This window comes from Sander lucioperca, chromosome 8 (genome assembly GCF_008315115.2).
Source record: "Sander lucioperca isolate FBNREF2018 chromosome 8, SLUC_FBN_1.2, whole genome shotgun sequence".
Taxonomy (NCBI): domain Eukaryota; kingdom Metazoa; phylum Chordata; class Actinopteri; order Perciformes; family Percidae; genus Sander; species Sander lucioperca.
In genome coordinates this window covers 41581348-41606347 of record NC_050180.1, presented here as the reverse complement: position 1 = coordinate 41606347, position 25000 = coordinate 41581348, and the positions used below count along the sequence as shown (strand labels likewise).

Sequence of the window (25000 nt, the reverse complement as noted above, 5' to 3'; positions counted from 1 at the left end):
CTCCTCGGTTGTCTTCGCGGTGGTCTTCGTCAGCTTCCTGCTGCAGGACGTTGTAGCGCTCCACCACGCAGTGCGCCGTGAGCCGGGCCTCGGGGTCGTGGTCCCAGCACTCGGTGACGGTGGAGCAGAAGACGCTCATCCCCTGGAGGCGGAAGACACAAGTCAGGCTGCGTCTACACTGCTACGCTTTGATTTAACCCTCGTGTTATCTTCCCCGTCGACCACTGTGCAACTTTTTATTTTTCTGGGTCAAAATGTAAAAAAACAATTACGACGTTTTGGTCGTCTTTTTCAAGACTTTTTCGACGTTTCTGTCAATATTTTTCTGCGCTTTTTGACGTTTTATTTTTTTAAGCTTTTCCCATGTTTTTGTAATTTTTTGTCACTTTTTTCGTTTTTTCCTGTTTTTCACCGTCAAAATAAAACAATAAAACACCCAAATTCAATTAAAGTAGTGAACTGATCTTTTATTTAACTTTTCTGATATAGAAACTTTTTGAAAATGGGTCAAATTTGACCCGAGGACAACAGGAGGGTTAAAGAAAGGAATATCTTCTGCTACGTTTTGCGTCCCGCGTCCGCACCACTGCGGCGTTTCCGAGCCCCTAAAACTTCAGCATTTGGGAACACTGCTGTCCCCGTTCTGGTTTGAAAACTCTGAGGTTGCTTTGTAGTCTGGACGGACAAACGGAGACGTTTAGAAACGAGGACGAAGAAGCCAGCGTTCGCCTCCTGATTGGGTCTTATGAGTCATGAATATTGTCAGAGAACTCGCACAAAAGTCTGTTTGTTCTGAGTCTTTATGGTCAGAACGGGTCAGATGGCGGGAGCAAAGATGCATTCACACACCGGAAACGGTATCTACATGTGTATATATCTGTACTGGGTAAGCATGTGACCTCTGACCTGGTGTTGTGTCCATGCTGAGGGGATGTCTGGCCGTCCTCGGTCCCTCAGCACCAGGTCTCTCATGCTGTCCACACACGGCTGCTCGCACACTTTGGAGCCAAACGCCGGCTCGTAGTTCTTCACCTCTGCACCGACACACACACACACACACGCACACACACACACACACACACACACACACACACACACACACACACACACAGACACACACACACACACACAAACACACACACACACACAGAGAGACACACACAAACACACACACACACACACACACACACACACACACATATACGTTCACATACGTGTTTCAGGGTTAGGGTTAGAGAGACTGATGGGTTTCAGAATGTACGGGGGTAATTGCTTTTTTTTTGTTGAAAAACGTCACATTTTCTTGAGGAAGGACGCCTAAATCCCCCCGCCAAATATGCACACCTACGTAAGTCCTCCTCAAAGCGAGGGAAAACACTGGCTAAGGCAGAAGAAGAGAGGTTCGTACCCCCAATGGCGTGGCAGCGGGACGCCATCTCCCAGTGCACCAGAGCCATGGAGTAAACATCCATCTGTTTAAACGCCTCCAAGTCCTCCAGGTTCACCCGGGACTCCAGCACCTCTGGCGCCATGTAGCGAGCCGTCCCAACCTAGACGGGACGACACAGCAGAGAGTCCTCAACAAAAAAGCCCAGAGAGAAACTAAGACATCCATCTCAGCCCAGACACTCTCTGTTTGAACTATGTTACAATTAAAACACCAACAAATAGACTCAGAGGGCCCTATTGTAATGATCTAAGCGCACGGCGTGAAGCGCCTGGTGCAGGTGCGTTTAGGGCGTGTCCAAATCCACTTTTGCTAGTTTGACGGTGGAAAAAAGGGTCCGTGCGCCGGGCGCATGGTTCTAAAGGGTTGTCCTTAGTGTCTTCATTAATCAGAGGTGTGTTTTGGGCGTAACATGCAATCAACCAATCAGAGATCATCTCCCATTCCCTTTAAAAGCCAGGCGCGTTTGGACCTTGGAGCATTGCTGTTATGATGGAGGATTTGCACCGTAATATTATTATTTGTAATCTGCATGTGTGTGCTGCTGTGCGTCCATGTGTGTGTAACAAGCATAGTGTGCGTGCGCTGTGCACGAGCCTAGGAGCATTTTACTAATGCTCTGTTAAAATAACAATGAAATGCTGCGTTATTGACTTTAGACCAGGTTTTTGTTGGTCAATGGCGCGATCACTTCCCGCTGCCTCAAAATAGCAATACGCCCAGAATGCACCTGAACACACCTCCCTGTAAGACCAGCACGCCCATGGACACACAATTGGGCGCAGGTGCATTTGCTATTTAAACAACGTGGGCGCCGGACGGGAAATTGACAACTGCGTTGGTCTTATACTAGCAAAGACACTTGCGTGGGGCTTTCCGCTGCACTGGGTGCAAGATAGGGCCCTAAAACTGTTCTGCTGTACTTTAAACACACAGCACTTCCCCCGTGTTGAGTTCACCTGTCCACTGTTGGCGTAGTCATCGACGGTGAGCGAGAGCTCGAGTCGTAACGCCAGACCAAAGTCACACAGGGCGCACTCCGTCCTGCTCTTCACCACAATGTTACTGCTCTTTAGGTCCCGATGGGCAACCGGCACCTACAGAGAAATAAAGTACAGCTGCAAAGATTAATCAAACAATCAGTTTGAGTAATTTTTTATGAAAAAAAAGGCAGACTTGTTGAATGTGAATATGTTCTAGTTTCTTCTCTCCTCTGTGACAGTAAACTGAATATCTTTGAGTTGTGAACAAAACAAGACATTTGAGGATGTTTATCTTAGGCTTTGGGAACACTGATCCACATTTTAGAGACCTAACAACTCATCCATTCATCCAGAAAATAATCCACACATTAATCTTGTCTTGTCTCGGTCTCAACCCCTCCAAGTCTTGGTCTTGTCTCGGCCTCAACCCCTCAAAGTCTCGGTCTTGATACACTCTGGTCTTGGTCTTGTCTCGGTCTCAACCCCTCTAAGTCTTGGTCTTCTCTCGGCCTCAACCCCCCAAAGTCTTGGTCTTGTCTCCGCCTCAACCCCCCAAAGTCTTGAGGTGTGTCTCAAATCGCGCACTTCTGTACTTCTGTAGCTATTTGAGTACACTCAATCTGTCACTCGTCGAAGTGTGGTAAATGCAGTGCACTACAAGTACCCAGATGGTGCACTCATAACAGTCAAAAAGTTGAGTGTGGATCGATGGACACTTTCCACCCTCAACGGTCGCCATCTTGGCTACGTAGCGAAAGGGGCGGAGCTAACAAAAGGTGAAAAACTTCCGATAATGGCGGCCGAATATGCGACAGCGAGACCCATGGAGTATTACAAATGTAAGTTGAACATTAGTCTTTTGCTATACTTGTATAACGGATAAGCCACCTGTTTATGTATATTTGGTTAATTTTGGAGTCGTGATGATTTTTGTACCGCGAATTATAACGTTAATTTCTACCGTAATTTGATGTGCTATCAAGCTAGCTTTAGCTAACCTTAGCTAGCTAACAGCGGCACAGTTTAATCAAAGAAGTTATGGGTACGTCTATACTCTTTGGTTTAACCACTGGTAAATAAGTTATAACCTAGCTAATGTTACATGTGTTGTGGTATACGGTTGTTTGTTGTGTTAAACTATCGTCCTCACTGTAGACGATTTTAGCGTGAGGTGTGTGATCTTGTAGATATACATTAAGCTGCGAGCGTTAGTAGTAATGTTACAGTACGTTAATGTATGCTATGTTATAACGTATTAACAGTGCTGTTTGTGTCCTGAGTTATATAATCGTTAGGGACACAGATGTGGCCGTCAATGCTGCCAACTTGAGGGAAGTCCTCCTCTGCTGGAAGGCGAACGACCTGGGGGAGGAGAGAGAGGATTTCCCTGCTGGTATTGTGGACAGCATGGTGCACAGTGGCCCGGGGCATAGCAAAGGCTCTGGCTAAACCACGATAAGAGGTACCGCTGGCTAGCCAAAAGAGGAAGATAAGGGCCTCGATGACGAGTCCCCAGCCATGGTCACACGCCGTGCCGAGGATGTACCGTTAAAGGATCCCCCTGGAGAGTCTGAAGTCCACCATCATATCACTTTCCCCATCAAAGTACAGGGCCAGCAATGAATAGAACAATGGGATATATTTAAATGTCTATTGAGTTGCCTTTGCTTTCACTCTTGCATTGTCACTGTAATTAATAGCTATTGCAATAAACACCCTTATATAAACATATAATATGACTATTTTCTATGTATGTTCTTTATGTCAGTTGGACACCATTTGAATTGCTCAGATTTTGCTAAAATAACTAAAAATGGCCATTTTGGGTTATTTTTTACAATGAATTAAGAGCAAAAGTATGAATATCATCATACCGGTAAGTCTACGGTTGCATAAAACAGAGGGCAAAAACAAGCAACAATAAAAACAATCACATTCATTTTGAAATGTGTTTTTCACGAGTGACAACAGTGTTGGGAATGCTCTGCCTTTCACAATTTCACAGAAGAAGAAGAAGGAGGACTGAGATGTTGTGATGTCATTTCCTGTAAGTACATAAGGCAGTGCGCGATTTGAGACACACTATTGGTCTTGTCTCGGCCTCAACCCCTCTAAGTCTTGGTCTTGGCCTCAACCCCTCAAAGTCTCAGTCTTGTCTCTGGCTCACTTCCTTAAAAGTCTTGATCTTGTGTCGGCCTCAACCCCTCAAAGTCTTAGTCTTGTCTCGGCCTCAACCCCTCAAAGTCTTGGTCCTGTCTCGGCCTCAACCCCTCAAAGTCTTGGTCTTGTCTCGTCCCCAACCCCTCAAAGTCTCAGTCTTGTCTCAGCCTCAACCCCTCAAAGTCTCAGTCTTGTCTCGTCCACAACCCCCCAAAGTCTTGGTCCTTTCTCAGCCTCAACCCCTCAAAGTCTCGGTCTTGTCACTGTCTCAACCCCTCAGAGTCTCGGTCTTGTCTCTGGCTCACTTCCTTAAAAGTCTTGGTCTTGTCTTGGCCTCAACCCCTCAAAGTCTTGGTCTTGTCTCGGCCACAACCCCTCAAAGTCTTGGTCTTGTCTCGGCCTCAACCCCTCAAAGTCTCGGTCTTGTCTCGGCCTCAACCCCCCAAAGTCTTGGTCTTGTCTCAGCCTCAACTGCTCAAAGTCTCGGTCTTGTCTCGGTCTCAACCCCTCAAAGTCACGATAATGTCTTGGTCTCAACCCCTCAAAGTCTCAGTCTTGTCTCGGCCTCACTCCCTAAAAGTATTGGTCTTGTCTTGGTCTCAACCCCTCAAAGTCTCAGTCTTGTCTTGGTCTCAACCCCTCAAAGTCTCTGTCTTGTCTCGGCCTCACTCCCTAAAAGTATTGGTCTTGTCTTGGTCTAGGTGGTCATGACTACAACACTTCCAGCTGCCTCCCATTCTACAATCAAGCCTTCCTAGAACTCTGCCCTGCCACAATCATGCTGAGTCAGTCTACATTTCCAGCCTCAATATAGCTCTTGTGATTTTTCCCTTTTGAACCTTTTCCTAACCGTGTTTTTGCTCTCCTTGCAGTTCTGTCAGTCTGATTTACCTTCGGTATCCCACTGGGCGTTGTGTCACTATGGAGATGAGCTACCCCTCTGGCTATGCTGCCTGCCATGGCAACAAGTTCCTCCCAGCTGAGGATGTTTTCCGTGAGGAAGTCTTGCAGGTTCCCGAGGCTGTGATAGGCCAAAACCAGCCAGTACTTCCTGAGTGGGTGGCCACGCGGGCCCCTCTCCTCCGCCGCAAGGAATCGGACCACGTTGTCATGCTCCAGCTTGGCGTCGGAGTAGATGGAGCACTCGTTTCTCCATGAGGCATATTCCACAGCTGGGAACACCTTCACTGCCACTGTTTCGTAGCTGTTGACTCCGCCCGTCACCCCCTGCAGCAGGCACGCCCTCCACACTTCAGCGAAGCGACCCTTCCCCACCAGAACCTCCAGTTTTATCGGCAGCAGTTCTGCCGACTGCCCCTGCCAGTCCGTCATGTCGTTGTTGAGAGACGGCACCTTGGTGTTGGACTCCACCGTTTGGCCTCCAGGACCGATCATGCTGCCTCCTCCTCCGCCCTCTCCCCGAGTCCCCAGGCCGCCACATGGCAGGTCGAAGGCCTGGTACAGCTCTGGGGTGCGTTTGGTGGGCCAGGCAGGGCGAGCAGGAGGGCCCGGTTTGTCTGGGCGGTGTGTGCGGTAGAAGTAGAAGGCGGCGGTGGCGACTATGGCAACCAGGACAGGAGGCACCAAACTTACCACCACCACTGGGATCACATCTTTACTCTGCAGCTTGGAGAATCCTGCAGGGGGCAGCAGAAATACTGGAATATATTCATCCATCCATTCATATAGTTATCCATATATTTATTTATCTATTCTATCATTTCTCCTTAGTTACATCTATCCATCCATCCATCCATCCATATATCTAATAATTCCTTCATTCTTAAGGTACGTGTGCACAGGCAGCGTCATTTCCACGCTTCCAATTCGTTGCCTAAAGTCCAGTTCAAACCATGATTCACAACAAGACAAAAAAACTAAATAAAAGCATCTGAAAAAACTACACGTCTGCCTGTTTTAGAGCCATCTATCTATCCATCCATCCATCCATCCATCCATCTATATAGCCATCCATCCATCCATCTATATAGCCATCCATCCACCCATCCATCCATCTAACTATCCATCCATCCAACTATCTAACTATCCATCCATCCATCCATCCATCCAACTATCCATCCATCCATCTAACTATCCATCCATCCATCCATCTAACTATCTATCCATCCATCCATCCATCCATCTAACTATCCATCCATCCAACTATCCATCCATCCATCTAACTATCCATCCATCCATCCATCCATCTAACTATCCATCCATCCAATTATCCATCCATCCATCTAACTATCCATCCATCCATCCATCCATCCATCCATCTAACTATCCATCCATCCATCCATCCATCCATCCATCTAACTATCCATCCATCCATCTATCCATCCATCCATCCATCCCTCTGCCATGTACTCACCGTGAGCTCCCTTGTCGAAGATAAGTTTGTCGTTGCACTCGTGTTCTCCGTGGCAACCGCAGACCATCATGACTCCGTCCTCGGCCGGCTGCGGGACCATGTGACACTCCCTGGAGGTGAAGTTCAGCAGCAGGCGGGGGTCCACGCCCTCTAGTGGCAGGGCGGGGTTATGACACATGGTGTGCACCGTCATCGTGTTGTTGTTCTTCCTCCTGAGAGAGCAGAGGAACACCATTATCTCATTTATTAACTATTTATCGTCATCCTTACATCTATCCATCTGTCCTTCAATTCAGAAAAAAAGTCTAAAATTTTGAGAGAAAAAGTCTAATATTTTGAGAGAAAAAAGTTGAATATTATTGAGATAAAAGTCAAATATTTTTGAGAAAAAAAGTAATATTTTTTGCATTGAGTACTTTTACTTTTTATTAGATTACTTTTTTGGGCTTTTCCGCCTTTAACGGACAGGGCAGCTAGGTGAGAAAGGGGGGTAAGACATGCAGGAAATCGTCACAGGTCGGACTCAAACCCTGGACCTCTGTGTCGAGGCATAAACCCTCTATGTAAATGTGCGCCTGCTCTACCAACTGAGCCAACAGTACTTTTATTCTTAAAGTGCTCATTTTATGCTCATTTTCAGGTTCATAATTGTATTTTGAGATTGTACCAGAATAGGTTTACATGGTGTGTTGAGCTCTCTGAGCTACAGAGTGAGACATCTCACTTCTGTTCTGTCTTTGTTGGGAGTCGCACATGTTCAGTACCTAGGTAAGGACTACTAGCCAGTCAGAAGCAGAGTATGAGGGCGTGCCCTGACAGTACCTAGGTAAGGACTACTAGCCAGTCAGAAGCAGAGTATGAGGGCGTGGCTAGGTGAGCATTATAACGTGTGTTCCAAAGTGACCACGTTTGTCTCTGAAGTAAAGGCTGGACTACAATAGAGCTGTTTGGAGCAGTTTGTGAACAGTGTTTTCTGTTGGAGATGGTAAGTCCCTTTGGGGTGGACTTTGGGCTTTTTCACTTTGTAAACCTATAACATGCACAAAAAAAGATATATATCACAATAAAGCATAATATGAGCACTTTAATACTTTAACTACATTTTCCTGATGATACTCACAGACTTTTACTGAAGTAATATTTTCACTGCGGGACTTTGACTTATAACAGTATTTTTACAGTGTAGTATTAGTACTTTAAATGCAGTAATCTGAATACTTTTTCCAGCGCTGATATGTGCACACCGTCCCGAGGAAACTTTTTTTCAAGCTTATTTTCACTTTTTTCAACGTTTTTGTCACTTTCTTTCAGCTTTTGTTTGCCACTTTATTCTACAGTTTTGTCCCTTTGTTGATGTTTTTTATTGTTTGGGTGGTTGATGTGTGAGGAGCTGTGAGTCTCCAGAGCTCCTCAATGCTCCCTATCAACTTTGACCTGAATAAAGCAGCCTTTCCCTCCCCTCTCTTCTCTTCTTCTTCCGTCTTATCTCTGGTTTCCTGCAGCTATCTGGGAGGGTCGACCCGGCTGACGTGAACAGGAAATGAGAGGGGTGCAGCGAGGGGGATCCCAGAGAAGCTCTGTTATCCAAACAAAGGCACGAATCAGCAGAAATGTTTCCAAAGTGTAGAAACCGATGCCAGCGTTTGTGAAGCTTTCTCTCTCTCTCTTTCTCTCTCTCTGCCTGTCTCTCTCTCTCTCTCTCTCTCTCTCTCTTTCTCTCTCTCTGTCTGTCTCTCTCTCTCCCTCTCTCTCCTTCTCTCTCTCTCTCTCTCTCTCTCTCTCCCTCTCTCTCTCTCTCTCTCCCTCTCTCTCTCTCCCTCTCTCTCCTTCTCTCTCTCTCTCTCTCTCTCTCTCTCTCCCTCTCTCTCTCTCTGTCTCTCTCGCTCCCTCTCTCTCCTTCTCTCTCTCTCTCTGTCCCTTTCTCTCTCTCCTTCTCTCTCTCTCTCTCTCTGTCTCTCTCGCTCCCTCTCTCTCTCTCTCTCTCTCTCTCTCTCCCTTTCTCTCTCTCCTTCTCTCTCTCTCTCTCTCTGTCTCTCTCGCTCCCTCTCTCTCTCTCTCTCTCTCTCTGTCCCTTTCTCTCTCTCTCTCTCTCTCTCTCTTTGAAAATGAAATATGAAAAAGGGACCAAACTGCCGCCGTATGTTATTATTTCCGTGCAGCAGTAGCGTAGCAGAGTTTGGGAGAAATGATTGTTTGATCAACAACATGTTGGAGCAGCTTAGCTGTTCTGCGGTGGACTCTGCTGGCTCATGGGAGCGTGCGGAGGGAAAAACAACGAGTGCACTTTGTTATCCAACGTTTTTATGGGACACTGAAGGCTCCGGGACATTTTGTTTTTGACTCTTTGACTCGGTTTCTTAACAGAACACAGCAGTGAAGACACACATACTGCAAGAAATGAGAACACACGGACACTTTAAATCAGACACTGAATACAAAATATGAATCTAACAACCGGTTTAATCCAACGCACGTAACTGTGGGTTCAACACTGGGGGAGTTGAGATCTCCAATGATCTAGAGTCCTAAAATTATTGTAAAAGAATTCAGAAAAAGCGACATAAACTTTGGAAGAAAGACCGAAAATTATCGAAAAAAAACTCGAAATAAGTGACAAATGTCAAAAGGCGACAAATGTCAAGTCAAAAAGAAGCGACAAAAACACAGAAATCCCCCCCACCCTAAAAAAAAAGATTGGGGAATCAAAAGACCAGGCTTCCAAAAATCAACTGGCACACCAAGACAAAGGGGGTCGACACACGCGCACACGCGCGCGCGCGCGCACACGCACACACACACACACACACACACACACACACACACACACACACACACACACACACGATCTGACAAAAGACAAAGACAACATAGAGACTAAATACACAAGGTAACGAGGGTGAAACAAGGGACAGGTGACACGAGGGCTCAGGAACAGGTGAGACCCATCAGGGCGGGACAGACAATCACAAAGGCAGGAAGTAAGACATGACATGGGAGAAAACAGACTACAAAATATAACAGGAAACTGAAGCATAAAACATACACAAGGATGAAAACAGGGTAAAACGCAACAGAGAACACAGGAGACAGAAAACAACAAGGAAACGGGGAATAAATTAACACAATAAAACGGGTTCCTTTTCAATTTTTGGATTTTTTTTTACGTGTGTTTTGGACGGGTTTTTTTGGGGCCGTTTTTTCAATGTTTTGGTCGCTTTTTTTGGAGTTTTTTTTCTGAAGTCTTTGATGATTTTTCCAACATTTATCGCCTTTTGACACTTTTCTCTATTTTTTGCTTTTTTAAAAATCCATGCAGACGTGTCCTGGGACTTCCCCAGATAGCTGGAGCTCTCAACCCCCCCACATTAAACCCAAAGTTACGCCCTTAATTACAGCACTGTCTGTGAATGTTACAGATTATTGTTAACACCAATGCAATGCAATGTCTCTCTATCTAGAACAGTATGCAGACTGTAAATGAACAGTAGCCAGTTTATTACTCTATATTTACAGTGTGGTATTGGAGCATCTCTAGTTTAAATGTGATGTCTTCCCATTGACCATGCAACTGGTTTTTTTTCCGGGTCAAAATTTCAAATTTAAACATTTTTTGGTGACGTTTTTGTCACTTTTTCCTGATGTTTTTGTCACTTTTTTCGACTTTTTTGTAACTTTTTTTCCAATTATTTTGTCACAAATTTCCGATGTTATTGTCGATTTTTCTGCACTTTTTTGTTGGGACTTTTTTGTTGTTTTTTTCAAAAATTTTTGTCACTTTTTTCCAACGTTCCTTGATAAAAAAATGTTTTCAAACGCTATTAAATTGAATAACACACCCAAATTCAATGAAAGTAGTGAACTGATCATTTATTTTACTTGTGAAGAGTAATGGTTGTATGGAACCATCCACGTTATGTTTTTGAACAATTTGGTTGAAAGAAAACCCAAATTTCTAATATAGAAACTTTTTTGAAAATGGGTCAAATTTGACCGCGAGGACAACAGGAGGGTTAAAGGACAATTCCGGCGCAAAACGAACCTAGGGGTTATTAACAGATTTGTACCCACTCTGTCGCTCTCTGGGACATGTTTTCATGCTAATTGAATGAGTTTTTAGCTTAAAAGACGCTAGCGCGGACCACCGATTAGCTTACAATGCTAGTATTTGGGGCACAGGGAACGTAAAACCAAATCGCTATTTATACCACTAAAAAGGCTCAAAATATCACCACACTTCAATGGTAGCATAACGAGGGTCCTTACATGTTAACCGAAACATTGAGAACTTTGTAAGTGTACAGACTGCGGGAGCTCTGTGAAAGGGCTACGAGAGAGAGAGAGCTACCGGTAGTCAATGCCGCAACACAGCCTCGTACTTGGGGAAACTGGTGGTGTACCTGCGGACATTGTGAAGCTATGGCCACCCAACAGGAGTGTCTGTGTTGCACGGAGTGGGACCTGTTGCGTCGCAATGCCCAAGAGACGCAGTGTTTTTTACAGTCTGAAGATTTCCCCTCTCTGATAAACAGGGCTGTACTTGCGACCCAGACCGGAGGGACCAGATGGACCGTTATCCACTGAGTAAGTACACTAGACAAGTTATGCAGAGTGCGATTATTTCAGATATATTGAGCAAATTGCTTTTTTGTAAGCTAATCGGCGGTCCGTGCTAGTGTCTTTCAAGCTAAAAACTCATTCGATTAGCATGAAAACATGTCCCAGAGAACGACAGAGTGGGTACACATCTGTTAATAACCCCTAGGTTCGTTTTGCGCCGGAATTGTCCTTTAAGGAGTGCACTGACCACATGGCGATGCAGATCTCGTCCACGGCGTTGCAGAAGGACGTGAGGTTGCAGTTGCTGAGGCAGATGCTGTCTTTGCACAGCGGACTGGTCGCCTCGCACCACTTACACAGGTTGGAGCTCAGGTGGCTGAGACTGTGAACAGCTGGAACACCTGCGGAGGGAAAGAGACTCACATCAGACACATCGGGCTGCAGAAACTCACAAGATGTTCATTTACACATGACAGTCAAGTTTGTGTGTTTTCTCCTTAACTTCTTCCAGGACATGAACACCTGTTTCCTGGGTGAAAGTCTTGTGTTTTCTCCTTAAAGGTCCAATGTGTGGGAATTTCTCCCATCTAGCTTTGAGATCATATATCGCAATCAACTCTCTCGCGCCACGCAGTTCAAAGTACGTATTACAGCTACGGTAGCCTTCACGCTTCAAAAAGCCGGTCTCTTGCTCTTTTCAATATCCTTTTTCTTTTTCTGGGTGAAAAAGAAGACTCCTGTTCCTGACATTTTGGATTTTCAATACGTGTGGTCCTCCATGTTTTCCTTCTTCAAACTTTCCGGGGCCCGGGATGCTATGATACCCATTAGCTGCACTTGTGAGTTTACTATGTGACGGCAAAAACGCGAAAGGTGGAGCAGTATATCCTGTATGTCCCTTACCGGCTAACGTATTTTAAGATGGAGCATGAATATGGAGCGTCTACCCCAGTTCATGCAAACGCAAATGTAAAATTTCAAGCCAATAGGAATACTTGGAATTGATGGTGGTGGTAAATATTCATGAAAAAGGATAAGTTTGTGAACGGGCAACACAGATTTAGATAATGAACAACTGAAAACTTTACACACTGGGACTTTAACTTCTTCAGGACATGAACTCTGCTCTCCTCTTTAAAGCCCTGTGTTTTAGGAGCCAAAAATCCCCCCCGATCTCCTCCCTACGAGGATCTTCACACTCTTATACAGCAGCAGTCAATGTGCTGCTGACAGTAATAAATACGTGGAACACAAACCGAACAGGCTGGATTATTACTGTTCTGAATACTGAGTACAGTGAAAGTAAAGAGTGTGAATACTTCCTCCACCTCTGTATATATATACTCTGCCACGTACAGAAACACTGTGACTGGCTGGGTGTGTCCCTCTGACTTATTAGCCCAAAAACATTAGCATGACGTTAGCATTAAGCTTCACACTGTGTGTGTGTGTGTGTGTGTGTGTGTGTGTGTGTGTGTGTGTGAGATGTTTTGATTTCACTGGTATTTCTATGTCATCTGGGTCTGATCACTGCTGATGTTATGATGTGGCAGAGCATCAAACACACACACACACACACACACACACACACACACACACACAGTTGAAGTTATTCCAGATGTTTCTTCCAAACAGAGTTGAAGACAAAGAAAAAAGAAAAGTGAAAGAGCTCGAGAAGCCGAAAGCTCACTTTAATTAGAATCAGCGCTGAGTGTGTGTGTTGTGTGTGTGTGTGTGTGTGTGTGTGTGTGTGTGTGTTTTGTGTGTTGTGTGTGTGTGTTTGTGTGTGTGGGTGCCTCCAGGAATAAATTGAAGCCAGAAGTTGAGCTGCTGTCAGAGCCAAGTAAGCATCGAACGCTCCGCCCTCAAAGGCTCATGGGAAATATCTAACCACTCCACGCTGCCCGGAGGAGGCCCTCGCTATCAGAGCTGCAGGTTTGTTTTAAACACACACACACACACACACACACACACACACACACACAGTTTAGGTTTAAAGGCATAGTTCTCTCTTTTGTTCCTCTCTGAGAGTCAGATGTTCAGATTGATTCCTCTCTGTCAGTTAAATACGAAACTACAGCTAGTTAGCTTAGCTTAGCATTGAGAGTGGAAACAGCTAGCTTGGCTCTGTCCAAAAGTCACAAACTCCACCTCCCAGCTCCTGTGAAGCTGATAACCACGTTAGATCTGTTTGGTTTCATCTTAACAACAGTACTGGGTTGCTACGTGTCTAATGTGGACTCATTTGAACGTAAGTTCTTTAAGGGGATTATACAAAACTAACTTGATTAAACTGATGTTTGCACCAGCTGAAATAGTTCCAACGTAAGCAGAAGTTACAATTTAAATCTCACACTATGCCCTCAGTAGGTGTAAAGTCATCCGTAAACTAGTGGTTGTCACGGCACATGGTGTTGACAGGCGGGATAACTCGGAGGAGCGGCCGTGTGTGTTGCGATGGTGTTATGGTCAGTGTCTTCATGGTGCAAGCAAACATTGACACCACTTCAGTATCAATCTTACTGGTTTACACGGGTCATTGGGTAGGTTTGGGTAACGAACTCGGTACTTGTTTGGGTACAGACCGAATCACAGCGGTACTACCGAGGACCGGTTGACGTTAAATTAGGGTGACCAGATTTCCCGGAACTAAAACCGGGACACTTTGCGCGTGACCGTAGTTGCTCGTGCACGCACATGCTTTTTAACGTGAACATGTGCCAGCCCAGGTCAGACATAGACACAGACAGATTAGACACAATTTTGCCAACAGCACACATTGGCCTACTGCTCACAACATAATGGGGTATCTCAGTTAATATTCATGAATTTTCTTGGTATGTACATACATATCTAAGAAATAATATTAAAAGACACTGAGTGAGTTTCGTGTGGGACCAACTTGATTTTTCAGAATTAAAGTATTCTTTTGGAAAATGCACCCACTGAACTTGTGAAAAACTTTGTGAAAAGGTCATTTTCATTGCATGGTACTAAACAAATTATTTGGAACTGCTGCCACAGGCATCATTATGCACAAGTTGTGTTCAAATCAGAATTTGCGCAGTGATGACCACATTTTTTTGCAGAAAAATAATCATGATCATACTTAATAAATCATAATTCATAATGATGTGCCCACGTACCTAATGCTTTAGTTGTGTTGTTCATGTATGAGGTCATGAATGACAGACTATGAACATGTCAATCCCTAATAATTCATGGGATATTAAGGAATGCAGTAACACATAAATCATTCATAATGCATAATACATACATAGCCTACATCAATTAATTCATGCATGAAGTCATGATAATTCATGTACCCTTACCATAAAGTGTTACCAGTGTTATTCTAACCAACAACACACACACACCCACACACACACACCCACACACACACACACACACACACATTTAATCTCATTTGATAGAGCAGATAGCTTCCCTATTGGAAACATTCATTTCGTATATTTCCGAGGAGTGAATTTGCTCAAGAATCAATTTGTTGGCTGAAAGCCTACTGTGAAATTGCGCACAGGTGTCAACAAAATTGGCCCATGTGACGAGTAACGTCTTTAAGGTGGGAATGGTCATACGGTTCCTCTCGTCAGTCCATGTGACGGGAGCATTTTTGCCAGGTAGACACATGGCGAACTGACAAAGGAGACCTACATTTTTGAATGGAATCTCTCTGCTTTTGAAATGTGCGAACATTTCCACCCAGCGTCGCTGTGTCCATTCGAGACAGATAAGAAGAGGCATTGCAACAATGTTTACAGATTATATTATATATTGTAACGCTGGCTGCACAGATTATGCAGATGCAGAGCGCTACGATTGACGGACACACACACACACACACACACACACACACACACATTGTTAAAATCATATGCTGGACGCTTCTTTCTACATGGGTTTAGTTAATGATCGGGCTATAATAAGACCACGTCGGCTATGTTATCGCTGACAAACGGGACAATTGCATAAGGCAAGGCAGCTTTATTTGTATAGCACATTTCAGCCACAGGCAATTCAAAGTGCTTTACATAAAACATTAAAGAAAAAATACCACTAGATAAAAGACAAGAATAACATTGATAGTGCAGTATAAGAAATTAACAATTATTTAAAGAAAGGCAACATAAAAAAGAAAGGTCTTCAGCCTTTATTTGAAAGAACTGAGAGTTGCGGCGGACCTACAGTTTTCTGGGAGTTTGTTCCAGATATGTGGAGCATAAAAACTGAACGCTGCTTCTCCCTGTTTAGTTCTGACTCTGGGGACAACAAGACCTGTCCCAGACGACCTGAGAGGTCTGGGTGGTTCATACTGTAGTAGCAGATCAGAAATGTATTTTGGCCCTAAACCGTTTAGTGATTTATAAACCAGTAAAAGTATTTTGAAATCTATTCTTTGAGGCACTGGAAGCCAGTGTAATCAGCTGCAGCTGTCTGATTGAATTTTTTGGGAGACCTGTAAAGACACCGTTACAGTAGTCAAGTCTACTGAAGATAAAGGCATGGACAAGTTTTTCCAAATCCTGCTGAGACATAAGTCCTTTAACCCTTGAAATATTCTTAAGATGGTAATAGGCTGACTTTGTAATTGTCTTAATGTGGCTGTTGAAATTCAGGTCTGAGTTCATGACTACACCAATATTCCTGGCTTTGTCTGTTGTTTTTAACATTTTAGCTGAGTGCTGACTTTTAATCGTTCCTCTTTTGCTCCAAAAACAACCACCTCAGTTTTTTCTTCATTTAATTTAAGAAAGTTCTGGCACATCCAGTCGTTAATTTGTTCATTGCACTTAGTCAGTTTTTGTATTGGACTATAGTTCCCTGGCGATACGATTATGTCAATTTTTGTGTTGTCCGCATAACTATGGTAACTTATTTTGTTTTTTTCCATAATCTGAGCCAGTGGAAGCATGTAGATGTTGAACAGAAGAGGCCCCAGAACGGAGCCTTGGGGAACTCCACATGTCATATTTGTATGCTCAGATACATAATTACCTATAGACACAAAGTAGTCCCTATTCCTTAAGTAGGATTCAAACCAGTTTAGAACTGAGCCAGAAAAGCCAACCCAGTTTTCCAATCGGTCTAGTAATATGTCATGGTCAACCATATCAAATGCAGCACTAAGGTCAAGTAACACCAAGACTTAAATTTTGCCACTATCTGTGTTTAAGTGGATGTCATTAAAGACTTTAACAAGAGCTGTCTTAGTGCTGTGGTGTGGTCGAAAACCCGACTGGAAGGCATCAAAACTGTTGTTTAGTTGTTTAGTAAGAAAAGGCTGAGTTGTTGAGAAACCGTTTTTTTCAATGATTTTACTTAAAAATGGAAGGTTTGATATTGGCCTATAGTTGCTCATTAGTGACGTGTCTAGATTGTTCTTTTTTAAGAGTGGCTTAATGACTGCAGTTCTCAGGGCCTGTGGGAAGATACCTGCCTGTGGGAAGATACCTGGTTAGTGGTTAGTGTAAACCGGGACATTTTAGCGTCCTGACAGGCTTTTGTCGGGACTCGGGACACGCAACTCAGAATCGCGACTGTCCCGGTCAAATCGGGACGTCTGGTCACCCTACGTTAAATCAAACAGTGCTTATCTGTCTTCTCTGCATGTTGACAGAGAGCGAAGCTCACACACACGCACGCACGCACCCACCCACACACACACACACACACACACACACACACACACACACACACACACACGCACCCACAACACACACCCACGCACGCACACACACACACACGCGCACCCACACACGCGCACCCACACAACAGATTCTCACTCCCATCTCATAAAATATGGACGCTTAGTCAGGTGCCTTTGTCGTTGTTATTGACGCTAAAAGTCTCCTTTAACGTCATATAACGCACTTTAACTAAACGCCCTTGGTCGGGACTATTGCCGTCCCTTCTGACGCAGTTATGTTAAGGAAAAGGTCCGTGACACGCAGAATTTCCCCCTTACATACTACTCGCTAAACCCTGTGTAGCTGCTGCCCTCCCCGGTACGTTCTACAAACACGCTGAAGGGCGTTTTTTTCGTCTACAGCGGTGGTTTCTATGCCCTGGTGACTGACTGACTAAAAACGGTCATGAAAATAAAATAGAATAAGATACAAAAACAAGAATAAAAGTAACCGTGAGTAAGAAATGAATAATTATTTGATTTAATAGGTTGTAGTGAAGGGTTTGGGATGGGACAGGGAGAGGTTTTAGTTTAGTTTTGAGTGTAAAATGTTCTCAATAAATAACATAAAGATAATATGTTAATGGGATAGTTAATATTTTTATCTGGAATTATGTTTACAACTGGAATTATGTTTTTATTATAACGGAGGGAAAGTACCAAATAAATGTACCGTTGAGTACTGGAACCCCGGTACCGGTAGCAAATAAATACGTGAACGGTACCCAACCGTATCGTTGAGTTCGGACTTTACACCCGATCCACAATTTACTTCAGATTTTAATGTGCGAATACTTTTGATAAAATACGAGAACCAAGGACTTTCCCAGTAGCCTCAGCTCTACTCCGTGTTAATTAACTAATTAATCCTCGTGTTGTCTTCACGCCAACCATGCACTTGTTGTCCTCTCAGGTCAAAATAGAAAATTAACACTTTGCTTGACACTTTTTTTCAATATTTTTGTCCCTTTTTTCAATGTTTTGGTCCCTATTTGTTGACTGTTGACGTGTTCGTCCACTACCACCAGTACTGTATACACGCCACTCACCAACTTATTACCACTACTGTTACACTTATGGAATTACACTTTTGGAATTCATGGTCAATAAACCTCTTTTAAAGGAAATTATACCACATTTTTTAGTCAAAAAAGTAGAAATCATGAATGATTTTGACTAATATTAGAGTAATGTATGTTGATGGCTAATCACAGACTGGTGTATGTCAAAGTTTATTCCGAATACTGTTTAGAAACATTTTTTTCAAATGCTATAAAATTGAAGAAAATACTCAAAATGTAATGAAAGTATAGAGATCATTCCTGTCTCCTAAAATGTATATCCCCATACAGCTAAATTACATTCTCAACGTGGAAAACCGGATTGTGTTCGCAGTCAAAGTCCACGTAGGGAGGAGGTCGGGGTGGACGGGTTCATGTCCCGTGTGGAACTGAAAGTTACGTTGGTTTGGTGTATAAGTTACGTAACAACATTTGAACCCAAACAGTCATATTTTTCTAAACCTACAGTAGTTTTTGTAACGTTAACCGCATGTGTAAAACTGCAACCGCAATACGTTGACCTCTTAAATGTATTTGAGAAGGCCGTTTAGAATTTAGTTTCTATGGAAAAGGATTTTATTTTAAATGCAAAGACTCTTTGAAACGAAACATCTCAGCGCACTCCAGGCAGAGTGCAGCGTCTCTGCAGATACAGACGCCACCGTACATTGTGTGTGTGTGTGTGTGTGTGTGTGTGTGTGTCTGTGTGTGTGTGTGTGTGTGTGTGTGTGTGTGTGCGTGCGTGTGTGTGTGTGTGTGTGTGTGTGTGTGTGTGTGTGTGTGTGTGTGTGTGTGTGTGTGTGTGTGTGTGTGAGGGTCATCAGGCCATCACCACGTCACCTCACTGCCCTTATTAGTACAAATAAAACACTCACACACACTTTTCTTTCAGTGCCAGTCCGTCTCTTCTCCAGTGTCTTAAGACAGCGCCAAGAAGCCTGTGTGTGTGTGTGTGTGTGTGTGTGTGTGTGTGTCTCGGATACACTCGCTCTTTGTTAGATGTGAGATAATAAGTTGCTTTTTAATCACACGCTCTGTTCCTCTTCATGTCACTTCAGTTTAAAATCACAGAGGCTGAGTAACAGTCAGACATTTTGAATAAATGAAAAAGTATAAAATAAAATAACATACATTACATAACATTAAAAATAAACCAGACCAAGAGTTTGCTATCAGTTCTGTGTAGTCTTGAGCAACGGAAGTACATTTCCAGGATAAAGCCTGACATTGGATGTCGTTCTCTAACTCTGTTCTCTTCGTGAAACAACAACACCACCAACCTTCAAGCTAGCGAGCTACACGCTAAAAATATAAAGTTTAGAAGAAGATTTGGACGGTGGCCGACAGGGGCAAACGCACTGCAACTTGCACATTGAAACACACGCAAATAGACAAAACACAAGCAAATTAAGAAAACATCTTCATTCATTTGACAACACAGGCGCAGCATTTAGCAAACTCGCTGCATATACACACAACACAACCAAATACACAAACGCGGTGCACATACAGAAACGATGCAAAAAGAAAAGCACACAATCCCCGAAAACAAATGCAACAAAAAACCGCTGCATCCAGATTACATAACGGAAGTCCTCCAGGCCTCTAGGGGGCGCGCTGAGTGGAACAGCTTGACTTTCAACCCCGCTGAGAGAGCGAGAGAGAGATTGCATTTGTTTTCGGGGATTGTGTGCTTTTCTTTTTACATCGTTTCTCTATTTGCAGCGCGTTTGCTAAATGCTGCGCATGTGTTGTCAAATGTATTAAGATGTGTTCTTAATTTGCTCGTGTTGTGTCTATTTGCGTGGGTTATCATTAAGTTGCAGTGTGTCTACCCCTGTTGGCCACCGTACATTTGGATGGTGCAACAAGACAGGCCTGCTTGGTTCTTTCAGGGAATGATTGTAAAGATTTACAAAGAACATGTTTAGGGTGTTTCCTCTCTAACTGGGAGGTTTTGGGACTGATTGGTGGGATTGCTGTGGACGAAGTACACACGGAGATACACTGGTAAGAGATAATGAGGTTTAACCATGAATCAGCTAATTTAAATAGCTCACGTTACTGTATTGTGTCAACAGTTAATTTCATTTAATATTGGATGAGGAGTTTTCTTTTGCGGGGTGGAAATGTTCCACCAAAACAAGTTCCTTCCTGAGACTATTTAGCAGAGCCACAGTCGCTGCGTCCGGAGCTTAGCGTAGTGTGTGTGTGTGTGTGTGTGTGTGTGTGTGTGTGTGTGTGTGTGTGCAGAGGTGTTGTAGATAAGCAGCAGGCTCTTGCACTCCCCATTAGGGAGGCTGAAGAAGGATGACATGACTCCCATTTCCCACACTCTCCCCCACTCAACACACACAAACACACATACACACACACACACACACACACACACACACACACACACACACACACACACACACACATTCTTGTACTTGCTGCCTAGTAAGGACCAAGTAAACGCACGCACACACGCACGCACGCACACACACACACACACACACACAAACACCATCGCTGCGTCTGGAGCTTAGCGCCGCCCAACACGATTAGGATTGGTTTAAAGAAATGCAAACAACCTAGAGTGTTTGTTTGTCCTATCCCAGAATGCATCTGTGGTGTAGCCAGACCTTACGCCGCAGCGCTGTGGAGATAGGAGCTGGCTACAAGAGACTAGGTTGTTTGCTTCAGTTCCCCGTTGTGAAGACCTGTCTGACAGCAAGGTAAAGCGCTAAAAATATTCCAAATATAGTGTCCACTTAAACTGATATAGATGTTTTAGGTGCTTCTCCAAACTGGGGGCGTGCCGACCACTACTGGGGTGCATCTACATAGAAAATAAAAATGAAAAATGAACTTTTCTAATGTGAACCATTCTTTGATGAACTTTAATGCTTTACAAACACCAAAGCAAGTAAGCATTGTGACTACTCTTCTGAAGTGATTTTGGAGAGGGAAATGAGGTGGTTAAATACACTGGTTGACTCACATGACACCATTGTATTCATATAATACTATCAATCCAGGCTAACGTGAATGATATTAATAATCAGAGATGTTCACAAGTCATTTTTTGGAAGTCCAAGTCAAGTCTCAAGTCTTTGAGGGGCAAGGTCAAGTCTCAAGTCTCTGGCCATCTGATCTGTCCCTAACACTGTATTGTTAAATCTTATGAATTCAAAGCATGTCCTGTAGCTACCATCCATACAGTACAGTATCAAAATCAGCTGTAGGATAACTTTATGGGGTCTACTGCAATGCAATCTGAAGAAACACAAATTAAGGACTTAAATTTTAAGTATAAAAAATGAAGTATTTTTCAACATTTTGGTATCTGCACCAAAGAATACATGTTTGTCTGCATTATTAAGTGGCTGTAAAGCCCAACCTCATCATGCATTACATGTTTCAGTGTTCAAAGTTTGAGGAAAACATCTGTATTGAAAGTTAATACACCAACCATGGTGCAAACCTGTGAGAACTGATACTTTCTGTATTGCTATTTAACAATAAATTGGTGAAATATTAACCTAAGTCTGTCACATCATATGGATACAACTATAAAGATACAATTTGCCTGTTCCCAGTATTAGCACAACACTTTGCGATGGTTAACTTGTTACCTGTGACGATATATGCTAAATGTAACATCTCTTTCACATTAGTAAGTGACGGACCCATCTGGGTGCGTTTTAAGATGCCTGATGGAGTTCGACGTTGTTGATCCAGCATCATTTATCTTGGTGCCACACACCTTGCATGTAGCTGTTGGCGTACTGCCACTGTTTACCAAGTTAATGAAAGCAAAACTAATGACAAAAGGCACAACTCCAGGAGGACTTGGTGTCGCCATCGTCAATGCATTTTTTGATATGTGAGTGCGCGCACATAAGGCATAGCGAATGCGTCACGTTGCACATTATGGCAAAGGGCATATACGTGTCCCCAACGTATATGCGCCAATAAAAGAAAATAGAAATACATGAATAAATTTAGATTTCAAAAAAAATAATTGCATGAAAACAGGTTGTTGACGAGTCTCGAAGCTCGAGTCCGAGTAAAGTCTGAAGTGTTTTGGGTCGAGTCGCAAGTCAAGTCTGAAGACAGCTATTTGTGTGACTTAAGTGCGACGTCGTGATTACGTTGCATTAATCAAGTGATTTAGTTTGTCTTTGCAGCGAACATAAAACACAGACTACTGTAGCTTCACTACCCATGGAAATGTATGTGCATCACTGTGTCAGCGGCAGCTGCCACTTACGGTACTTTTCTATACACGGAGAGCCTCACTTCCCATAACAAACCCCGTCGGGGGAAAGTTTACTTTTCTATTAAGCAGCAAAAAAGTTTAAGCATCAACATCGCAACGTCCTGCAATGTGACTATCGCGATGTAGGCGATGAAACAAAACATTGTGCAGCCCTACTTACTGCCATCTACTGTAGCTAACACACTGACTATGGAGAAGTAGCTCAGACAAAGTGCAGGTTGAGTCTCTCTACATACTACTCTCTACTGTTGTCTCTCTACATACTACTCTCTACTGCTGTCTCTCTATATACTACTCCCTACTGTTGTCTCTCTACATACTACTCTCTACTGTTGTCTCTCTACATACTACTCTCTACTGCTGTCTCTCTACATACTACTCTCTACTGCTGTCTCTCTACATACTACTCTCTACTGTTGTCTCTCTATATACTACTCTCTACTGCTGTCTCTCTACATACTACTCTCTACTGTTGTCTCTACATACTACTCTCTACTGATGTCTCTCTACATACTACTCTCTACTGTTGTCTCTCTACATACTACTCTTTACATACTACTCTCTACTGTTGTCTCTCTACATACTACTCTCTACTGCTGTCTCTCTACATACTACTCTCTACTGTTGTCTCTCTACATACTACTCTCTACTGTTGTCTCTCTACATACTACTCTCTACTGCTGTCTCTCTACATACTACTCTCTACTGCTGTCTCTCTACATACTACTCTCTACTGCTGTCTCTCTACATACTACTCTCTACTGTTGTCTCTCTAGATACTACTCTCTACTGCTGTCTCTCTACATACTACTCTCTACTGTTGTCTCTACATACTACTCTCTACTGATGTCTCTCTACATACTACTCTCTACTGTTGTCTCTCTACATACTACTCTTTACATACTACTCTCTACTGTTGTCTCTCTACATACTACTCTCTACTGCTGTCTCTCTACATACTACTCTCTACTGTTGTCTCTCTACATACTACTCTCTACTGTTGTCTCTCTTCATACTACTCTCTACTGCTGTCTCTCTACATACTACTCTCTACTGCTGTCTCTCTACATACTACTCTCTACTGTTGTCTCTCTACATACTACTCTCTACTGTTGTCTCTCTACATACTACTCTCTACTGCTGTCTCTCTACATACTACTCTCTACTGCTGTCTCTCTACATACTACTCTCTACTGTTGTCGCTCTTAATACTACGTCATCTTACAGCGCTGCGTAGCTGCTGCTCTGCTGCTCTGCCCGGTGCGTTCTACACACACGCTGATTTTTGCGTCGTTTCTGACGCTGAGAGCCACTGCCCAAACATCCGTACTTTACAGAACGGGTTGTCCAAAACCAGCCAGACCAGATCACCAAACATCAGGGTCTGAATGTTAGCGAATCCCCGCTGCAGGTTCAACATGCGAAGACTGAAGCCTGTTACCACTGACTCTCTGTCTTTGTCTCTCTTTGTGTTTTGGTAGAAGCGTGTTAGCATGATAACAACTCCAGTTTTAAAGATCTGAATGCACGCTGTGGGATAAACTTTATAAAAAAATAAAATAAAGGAGAATTTCCGAGTGACAGCAATAAACAGATGTGGAAATAAACTAGCTTTTTAGTTAGACCAGTGAAAAGTACATTACTTACATTTCTTTATTACTTCAACTACATTAAGCTGATACTAGTGTACTTTTACTACTGATACTTTCTTAATCCTGCTGTTCTGTGACAGAAGTAGGATTTAAAAGCAGTACACACTAAACACACTTTGTTGTATTTGTACTATTACTTCTTGTAGTCCTCCAGCTGTCTCCTAAACAATATAGCCTACTAAACATTTTTTTTTTGTTTTGCACATTCTGCACTCAGTCCATTCAGCCTCCTTTTCCTTATGTCAAACAGCTATTTTGAATATATTTGTTTGTTTGTTTATGTATGCACAAAGACAAATTCCTCATAAGTGTAACTTACTTTGGCAACAATCCCTTTTCTGATTCTGACGAAACATCCCCCCCTCCATCCATCTATTCTCTTCTCTCCGGCCTCAAACCTCCGAACAGCGCCGAGGAAAAAGAGAGAGAAAAAAAGCCCGGAGAACAGGCAGCACTTACCGGCAGTCAGGAGGGCGAGGATCCCGGTCCAAAGCGTCCGACAGCGAGCCATCATCTGCGGGAAAAGCGAGCCGGGAAAACAACACAGGGCTCGGTCGGTCCGTCAGTTGTTGGGTCCGTCTGTCGGTCGGTCGGTCCTCGGCCCCCGGTATCAGCGGACAGACTCTCATGTATGCAGAAAGAGAGAGAGAGAGAGAGAGAGAGAGAGAGAGAGAGAGAGAGAGAGAGAGAGAGAGAGGGGAGAGGGGGAGAGGGAGAGAGTCCAGATGTTTTTCATCCAGATGTGGTTTAGTCCCGCCCCCCTGCTGCTGCCTCTGTGTTTCCACTGAAGAT

General features: G+C 43.6%; 1 protein-coding gene across 1 annotated transcript in view; it reads right to left on the bottom strand.

Moving 5' to 3' along the window:
• The window catches only part of tgfbr2l (transforming growth factor beta receptor-like), a 25743-nt gene extending 870 nt beyond the window's left edge, over positions 1 to 24873 (bottom strand). Inside the window, exons 1-8 of the mRNA XM_031295010.2 lie at positions 24668 to 24873; positions 11769 to 11922; positions 6965 to 7176; positions 5482 to 6227; positions 2407 to 2544; positions 1409 to 1550; positions 907 to 1034; positions 1 to 142 (exon numbers count right to left, since the gene is read on the bottom strand). The exon at positions 1 to 142 is cut by the window's left edge and continues 870 nt beyond it. Of these exons, the coding sequence (XP_031150870.1) occupies positions 1 to 142; positions 907 to 1034; positions 1409 to 1550; positions 2407 to 2544; positions 5482 to 6227; positions 6965 to 7176; positions 11769 to 11922; positions 24668 to 24722 (1717 nt within the window). The 5' untranslated portion in view covers positions 24723 to 24873. The remainder of the gene's footprint in view (positions 143 to 906; positions 1035 to 1408; positions 1551 to 2406; positions 2545 to 5481; positions 6228 to 6964; positions 7177 to 11768; positions 11923 to 24667) is intronic.
• Between the last annotated feature and the right edge of the window lie 127 nt (positions 24874 to 25000).